Genomic DNA, 9397 nt, shown 5'->3' with positions numbered 1-9397 from the left:
TTTGTTCATAGTAATAGCCAATATATATTGAGTGCTTTCTGTCAAATTGACAGTCTGATAAGAACTGTTCATACATTAACTCACACTCAACAAAAACTGTTAAGAGAGAAAGTTCTATTTTATTCATACTACTATTGAGAAAGTTGAGGCTTTAGAGAAGTGAAGTAAATTGGGAAAATCATACAATGAATGGGGGAGTGGATCAAGGATTCAGAGAAGTTTTGTTCACTACCTGATATACTAAGAAGTGAACAATATGCATCAATATATTAGCAAGTAAGAAATTTGAACCTGAGAGATGAATGCACATGGGTTAAGCAGACCTGGAATAAGACTTAAGAAGAGTGCTAAAGAGGAGATATTTTTAAACTTTCTTCTTGAATAGAGTAGGAAAGATAAATACATTTCATATGGATTTAGAATTCTGTCTGGCTTCCTTTAAACTACTTCAGCCTTGTTAATGTTCCCGCTGAGTAATCAGTTCTTACATATTAGTTTTTAAAATGTGCTGATTTCATTATTTTAGTAGCATTGTAATTATATGGAGAGAAAAAGGCAAAATAGATTATTTTGAGTAGTGATATACTCCCTACTAGTACATGCCAATTTTTTTATAATAGATTTTTTTTCTTTTTTAAATAGCATTTTACTATGATTTGGGTGAAAGTTTACAGGGCAGATGGGTTTTCTATTCAACAATGCATGCACATTTTGTTTTATGGCATGGAGTTCAATCCCCACAATGCAAAAGCACTATTCTCACTTCCTGCCTGTGTTTACCATTTCTATTTGAATTTCTTTCCTATTCCTTCCTGCCTTCTGATCTTTATCCCTGAACAAGTGCTGCCCTCTTGATCTCTTATGGTTCATTGTTCTAAGGAGTGAATACCTTCTTGGTGTAATTGTTTATCATATAGACTTCTCTATGGTTGAGCTGAAAGTCTTTACATGGGGGAGAGATCAGTTCCAGGCTCAAAGGTTATCTGAGGGCCATGGTCATGGGGATTCCACCAATCTCTATCAGACCAGTAAGCTTAATCTTTTTTATTATTTTTAATTTTGTACAACATTTTTCTCCCACTCTATCCAGGATCTCCTATTGTGATCCCTTTGAGAACAATGGATATTGGTAGTGGGGCACCAGGGCGCCATCTAGTTTTTCTGATCTTAGAGTCATCAAGGCTGTAGTTAATGCTGTCCATTGGTCTTTTGGAGTAATTGCTTCCTTGCATCTTTGATTTTTTATCACTCTTCTTTGTGTGGATGAGGCAAAACCAATAATTGTGCCTGAGATGACCTCTCACAAGCTTTTAAGAGCACAGTTGCTACTCACCAAAGTTGAATGCAGAACATTGTATTTGGTAACTATATTATGCCAATTGATCTTGATGCCCCACAATAATTTTTACTATTATATCTAAAAGATATTTAGACTAAAAGTAGTAAAGATAAACTTGACAAGAGAAATTTATTTCCCATGACTCTTTTGTATAGGCTATTTAAAAAGATAACTACTGGATCTCAGTTGATCTCTACTTTTCTTTTTTTAGCTAATTATCTCCTTCCTTCTCTTTTATGGCTCTTTAGCTTGACATCTCCAAGGTCCACAGATAATTTTGACTGTATCTGAAGATTGAGATATTGCTGTCATGGAGGATCAAAAATACTACCTGCATTTAATAAAACACTCTCAATTATCAGTAAAGGTTCTTAGAGATCTCAATGATGGATATAATACAATTATGCTTAATAAGATGCTGTTACCCAAAGCTAAGTCAGATATGGGGCATTCATAATTTTAAATTCCATTCAAAAATCAAAATGATTCTTAAAATTCATTTTCTTTTGTGTAAACTCTGATGTTCTTGATTTTAAAATTAGTAGCAAAAAATCATGTTTGACGCTATTTGTTGCTATTTGGGAAAAATAGTACATTTGAAACCCTAAATATGTTTGTAAATTTTCTAGCCAATTTTTAAAATGACTAGCCATATGTGATAGTTCAGTTAGTATGTTAACTTGGCCTGGTTGAGTGGCTGGGCAGCTGGTGGTAGTTGTTCCCCATGATGAGACTGGCAATCAACTCCATGGTGGGACCTACCACAAACAGCTGAGTAGCTGACTTTGGGCTATGGTCTGCTTCCTGTATATGAGGAGAAGCCTTGGGGAGAGTAGCTAGCTTATGGAATGCTTGGACCCTGCGTGTAGCCCTGTCAGTTCAGCAGCAGCCTGCTATACTCTGCTGACCTTGGGACTTACAATGGACTTGAGTTAATGGCCTGCTGTGTGGTTTGGTAACATCGGGACTGTGCCTTGTTACTTGTCAACCTTGGGCTTGGCAGCCTCAGCAGCCAACAGCTGCCTGAGTGAAGAAAAGCCTCTAGCTTCAGTGGGCCGGGAACAGAAGGCAGAGCTGAAGCCCAAGGCTGAGGGGCTTTCACCCAGCCCCTAGAGCCTGGCACTTTGAACTTGGACTTATAGCCTCCAAACTGTAAGAGAATAAACTCCTGTTTGTTAAGGCCATTTCATTTGTGTTATATTCCTGTCAGAGTGGCACTTGGTAACCAAAACACCATATATTAATATTTCCAAGAGGAAATTTGAGAATAACATTTAGAATATTTTACAGATGTAAATAGTCAGAGGACAGTTACCACTTAGAAGGTGTTGACTTGAGCAAGTTGCTAATTTATTCAAAATTCAATATTCAATTTCTTCACACAAAAACATAAGGATATAATAAAATAAGAATTCATAATAGGATTTTTAAAATATTATTTCTTCTTTTATACATTTTGACCATAAATCCACAAAAATAATATGAACTCAATTATACTAGGTTGTGCTTTTATAAAGACTTTCCAAAATAATAATGGTACTCATGAGCCCAATAATAATTGAATTCATGACTGTTTAATTAGGCTCTGTAGTAATTTTCTTTATTGCATTTGCTCATTATGTTAGCAGAATGAACACCAGGCTTATTTGTATGTGAGCACTTAGTATCCACAAGATGCCTATAGAGATTAAATCAGGTGTACAAATGATTTTTCCTAAACCAAAATTTCCCTTTTCTAGATAATCCCAAAGAGATGACGCGTGTGGCAGTTTTTGTGAGAATTTTGGATGTCAATGACAATGCCCCACAGTTTGCTGTGTTCTATGACACTTTTGTGTGTGAAAATGCCAGACCGGGACAGGTGAGCACTTGTAAGGTCGAAAGTGTGAGAGATTTTAATTTACACATGAAACGTCTTTTCTCCCCAGTCTCAACAGGAATGAATAAACAGAGATAGAAGAATTCATACATGGTCCCAACACTATAATAAAAAAAGTGTGTTATATTTTAGGGAGTTTCAAATATTTAAAATACCAGTATATTAGGTTTGTTTTCATGTTTCCTTTGTAACATCTGAATGCCTGAACTAAGGCTTTATTGTTGTCGTAGTAGCTAAGGTATAAGAAGGCATGCTTTCAACTTTTTTAAACTTTCAAACACAAAAACAAATAAAAATCTGTTGTATCCTTAGTTAAATATTGGTTACTGTTCAAGAGGTGGGAAAATGAAGTTGGGAGAAACAGACAAATTTGTAGAATCAGCAACATGTTTAACAGTAATGCAATGTATACAAACATGATCTCAAAGCCAGATTAACAGAATTGGCACCTTAGATTTATACATTGCATTTCATCATCACAGCAACATATAAAGTCCTTAACGACATAATTATTGTCCTTTAAAACATTTTTTCTACATCAACTTTGTTTATAACTCCTAGTTCTTTTCTTTAGTGGCCTCATTTTTGTTGTTTGAAAAGCTCGAGTGTATATAGCTGAAAGAAATGCTCTTAATTGGTTTGAGTGCTATCTTCACAGAAGGAAGCTGCATGTTATAAATAATAATTGGGAATCAAATGTGTTTTATTAACAGAAGAGAAGACATTGAAAAACTGCATTGTATTTTGACATCATTGATGTTCTTTATAAACATCAATGCCGTTGTTACATTTTTATGCAAATTACATTGTGGAATAACTCAAATTTATCCTTCTAAAGATTCTAACAGGAATTCAATAACCTGTCTATTGTTTGAAATGGTAAAATTACTTCAATTGAATTATTTATTTATTTTTTTGTACTTAAAAATTCTATGGAAATGTGTAATTTGGCTTATTTAAATGACTTAGCTGCTTCCAACTTGCTTCTTAATGAAACAATGCTTGCCCTAAAATACCCTTCCAAATAGCCCTCCACTTGACAGGCTCAGCATGATATAAGTTGAATCTTTTTCCCTAAGAGATAAATTACTGACTTTGCTATTTCAGCATGCATTGTTCCCTCTGCAGTTATTCTATTTGATTTTCAAGAGATATCTTTTCAGAATATTTGACTCATTATAAAAGCTGGTTTTCAAATATATTCAAAATATACAAAATAAGGGATTGCTTGTTTATTTCCCTTATGCTATTATTTTTTAACTATATGCAGCTCAGAACTTCTCTATAATTTTGGAAATTTTGCAAAATAAATGGCATATTGAGGAAAAAAATCAGTTTAAAGATCATTTTAATAAAAATGCAGTGGCCTATTTTGACAAGTTCAGAGGATAGAAACATCACCAATATTTTCTGTATAACTGGCTGTATGCTCAACAACTTCCCACACTAAAAACTCAAAACCAAATTTTCCTACAGGACGGAGGGGAACTGTCCCATAGTGCTTCCAACGCTGTAATCTTTCCTGAAGCAGACTGTTACATCTTTCCCCACTGGTGTTTTCAGACTGCTGACCTATCAATTAGCAGCTAAGTACTTAACCACTGCACCATTAGGACTTCTTCCTAGTTCTCTTTAATAAGACATTTTGTTAGATGTGCCTTTGGCCTGAGAATTTGAAAGATGTCTTTGCTCAAAGTAAACTCTTATATAATCAGTGATGGAATTCTAGGCCATTGACATCCTAGAGGGCAACATAAAAGTGGGTATTTGATAAAGTCCTTCTTCACTGAGCCTTCATTGAAATTCAGTTGTTAACTCTGCCTTCCCTCATCCTAGGGAACTTGGAGCAAGTTAGAAGGACTTCTGGGCGTGCTTTGGTTATTTATAGAGGATTCCATTCCACCCAATAGTCGTCCAAATTAAATCCTCTTTAAGAGCAGCACTTAGAACAACAACACGGAAAAAATTTTCACTCATTTGGTGTGTGGAAAAAAAACAAGAAGACAGAAATAAAACTCATTGGCCAACCCCTCCTGTTCATTCCCTGTTCTTGCCAATTTCCAGTTCTAAGGGTAGAGAACTTTTCCTTTTGGTGCGATTTAATTTGTAAGTGATGTAGTAGTATTTAGAGTCCCATCTTGTACCAGAACAGAGCTGCTTGACTCCCTATCCTTCCCATCTCAGACAGAATCAGGGGACCATTGGGAAGGAGAGAAGAGAAGGGGAGAAGAGGGATGGTGGTTTTTCCTTCTTCCATTGCCCCACACCCCCAGGCAATAAAATATAATTCAATAACTTTCCATCTCCATAGGAAGGCAATAGCATTTCAGACTGTAATCTCACAGGAAATTCCTTGGGGGTACTGTTTATATTAATCCATCTGAGGCCCCTATGTAACTGCCAAATACAAGTATATGGACTTTATTCAGAAAGGTAACAAGGAAAGGTATTATTATAATAGGAAATCAATTTCTGTCCAGTCAGCTCAAACGCAGAGAAACCCATGGGTGTCACTGTAGAACTATGCTCCATAGGGTTTTCAGTGGCTGATATTATTGGGATTAGATTGACAATCTTTTCTTCTGAGGCACCTCTGGATGTCTCAAACCTCCAAACTTTTTGTTAGTGGTCAGCACTCTAAACTGTTGAACCACCTAGAGATGTCTTATGATATCAGCAATGGTCTTGAGAAGTTAGGGAAAAAGGATTTTCTGTGATAGAGTCTAAGGAGCTCTGGTGGTGCAGTTCCTAAAGCATTTGACAATTAGCCAGAAGGTTGGCAGTTCAAATCCACTTGCTGCTCCAATGATGGGACAATCTACTTCCATAAAGATCTAACACCTCAAAAACCCAGAGGGTCTCTATGAATTGGAATTGAATCTATGGCAGTGCTTTTTTTTTTGTTTTGTTTTGTTTTTAATAGAGTGAGTCTAAGAATAAATAAGTCTGGGAAAAACCCAGGTGTAAGGAACTTGAAAGGTTGACATCATCAGACAGTAAATCAGAATGTTTTGCACTGAGGCCACCTAATTTCCAGGTGGAGCCATTAAAGAGAATTAGTATGTGTGATAGCACAATGGGTGAGCACTCAGCTGTTAACTGAAAGGTTAGTGGTTTGAACCCATCAGCTGCTCATTGGGAAAAAAGACCTAGACATCTGCTCTCATAAAGATGTCATCCTAGGAAATCCTGTGGGGCAGTTCTGCTCTGTGCTAGAGAGGGTTTCTATAAGGTTGAGAAGATGTTGGTTCAGGCTCTGGCTTGGGCACATTTCAGGGATGTGAAAGAAGGAGACAAACTTAACCTGTTTGCTTAACAAGCATTTTGTTTCTAATTGACCACTGAGAACAAGCAATTAAATTTCTCATTTATAAGGAAAAGAATGAGTATGAGAATCTGTGTAGCCTTGCCATAGGTAAACCCCAGAGCATAAGTCTTATCAAAGTCACATGGGAAGGGGTTTATCTTTGGTAAGGCCATCTCCTGAACATAGAGGGTGGGAGGGTTTCTGTAACCATTAATGCTTTCCCCTATCACAAAGTTCAGATAAAATTCAACACTATCAAAGCTACAATAATGCTTTCCCCTATCACAAAGTTCAGATAAAATTCAACACTATCAAAACTACAATTACTAATTCCATATTTTCCATAGAATGGCATTTAGCTACTCCCCTAATACAAGAATAACAAAAAGGGGGCTTTTAACCAGAAAGCAGGGATTTTTTTTTTTTTTTTTCATTAAAACAAACTCCAAGGCTTCCCAGTGAAAAATCTAATACATACTGAAACTAAACAAGCTATTTTCTAACTTTAATTTTATTAAAATATATTACCCATTCCACACCACATTATCATATAAGAACCTCATGTTGCCTTAAGCTTATTTTAACCTGTTGTTGTTGTTGTTGCCTTCCAGTAGAATCTGACTCATGGTGACCCAGTAAAAATACAAAACAATTACATAACAGAAAAGCTAAAGAGATAAAATGTAAATGATTCATCTGTGTCTGTTCTTTATATGCTCAAAAAGAATACTGGACATCACCATTATTATTATTATCAATTTTTTTTTTTTTTTTTTTTTGCCCAATTGTGGTATAAATTGTTTTATTAGAAAGGGATCAGAGTAAGTTTGGCTCCAATAGAAGTGAGATAGTTGTCCCTGAGTGGTTCAAACGGTTGCCATACAGAACTGCCAGCAGAAAGGTTGGTAGTCGAAGACCACACAGAAATGCCTTGGAAGAAAGGCCTAGTGGGCTACTGAAAAGTCAGACATTGAACCCTGTGGAGCACAGCTCTACTCAGATAGGCACAGGAGAGCTGTGAGCTGGCATTAACTCAACCGCTGGTGGTGGTAGTATACAGAGACCAAGGGGCCTGTTGAATCTCCTTCTGGTTCCTATTTCTGCTTCCCATTACAACTTTTTTTGTGTGTATTTACCAAAATAAGAGTATCATTATCTTGAATGCAAGGCTGGAGACAAAAAGGAAGACTGAATTGAGAGGTAAGTTCTGTATAGGAAATTGGACTCTAAAAGCTAAGTTGTTTCAGAGAATAAAGCTGTCTTAAAAAGGGGGTAAGTGGCAATAGAGAAGGCTGGTTTATAAAATTTTATTGAAATATGGTTATGGATTCTGCATTATTTGATTCTATTTTGTTCATGTAGTTAATATGAGTTTGGCTTACTTCCTTACATTTAATGAAAGCATATTGCTTAACCTCTGACTTTGAAATCAATAATGCGAAATTCTTTGATTAAAAAGAATTATTTTAATTGAGAATTTTTATTGAAATTTATATCTTGTCTTATAAAGCTATGAAAAGTTATGACCATGTTGTGTTCTGAAATACATTATTCTGGTTCATTAAAATGAATAGGAATTTAAGTTATTAATTTTAGTTGCAAATCCATTTTTATTTTGGACACTGCATTTTGTATAAAAAGACTATTAACTATTTTAACTTTCTATCATTAAATGGGTCTGTGTGAGAGAGTTACATATTAATCTTAATGACATATACACATGAGAATTTTCATTGTGAACTATCTTTCTTGATATGTTATTTCAGTTATGTCTTATTATTTTCTTATAAACCTCACTTCAAATGCTATAAATATAAAATAATAAAACCTCAAAGACTATAATTTGAGCAATGTTGAAGGAAAGAGTAATACCCAGGAGAGGGAGAAAAAGAGGGTTGGAAAGAGTGAAACTGTTTAAATAAAGTACAAAGTAAAACATATAAATTAACTCAAATAAAGATATATGCATAAGGAACTCAATCGTTTTTCCTTCCTTTGTTAGGCAAAATAAGGTTGTTAAAAATTACATAATACAAAGAAGATTATATCCATGGAAGTTTAATTAATGTACATATTTTCTCCTTTTTGCAGCTTATACAGACTATAAGTGCCATAGACAAAGATGACCCTTTAGGTGGACAGAAATTTTTCTTCAGTTTAGCTGCTGTCAATCCAAACTTCACAGTACAGGATAATGAAGGTAAAGTTTAGAACTTGTTTCTTATGGTTCTAAAGTGACATTAGCAGGAAATGTTCTCAAAAGTAATTCCCCTTGGGACTCTATTACACACTTTATATCAGTCGTCACAGATCTTACACCAATCCTTTGAGTAATATACTTTCATATTCATTTTAAGGAGTGGAAACAGAAGTTTAAGACAATTAGGTAGCTTGCTAAATGTTGATCAGCTATTGAGATGAAGTCTTTTTTTTTTTTTTTTTGTCTGCTTTATTGTTGTTGTTATTGTTATGTGCCATCTAGTCGCCCAACTCATAACGACCGGTTCTTGGGTTTCCGAGGCAGTATCACTACAGAAGTAGATTGCCCAACCTTCTTTCCAAGGAATGCATGGTGGGTTTGAACTGCCAGCATTCTGGTTAGTTGTCAAGTGCATTAGGCACTAGGCTACCAGAGCTCCTCTGTCTGCTTTTGAATTTTAAAAATGCAACAATATTTACAATTCACCCAATTATATTTTTCTTCAGGATTATTGGATTTATGTATGTGAGAGGTATTTGTGAGTATGCATACATGTGTGTGTGTGTTTTTTAAAAAATATCTTAATATATTTTTTTGACATCCAAATACTGATATTTGGGGAACCTGGAATATTTTTTTGACATCCAAATACTGATATTTGGGGAACCTGGA

General features: G+C 35.2%; 1 protein-coding gene across 1 annotated transcript in view; it reads left to right on the top strand.

The window, feature by feature from the left end:
* Positions 1 to 9397, top strand: part of LOC103212174 (cadherin-10-like) — a 315162-nt gene that overhangs the window by 128812 nt on the left and 176953 nt on the right. Inside the window, exons 8-9 of the mRNA XM_007958185.1 lie at positions 3079 to 3200; positions 8617 to 8725. Coding sequence (XP_007956376.1) covers positions 3079 to 3200; positions 8617 to 8725 — 231 coding nt within the window. The remainder of the gene's footprint in view (positions 1 to 3078; positions 3201 to 8616; positions 8726 to 9397) is intronic.

The sequence above is a fragment of the Orycteropus afer genome, unplaced genomic scaffold, assembly GCF_000298275.1.
Source record: "Orycteropus afer afer isolate SDZICR_OR568_19922 unplaced genomic scaffold, OryAfe1.0 scaffold00864, whole genome shotgun sequence".
NCBI lineage: Eukaryota > Metazoa > Chordata > Mammalia > Tubulidentata > Orycteropodidae > Orycteropus > Orycteropus afer.
Note: the sequence above shows the minus strand (reverse complement) of the source record. Positions and strands in the feature narration are given on the sequence as shown.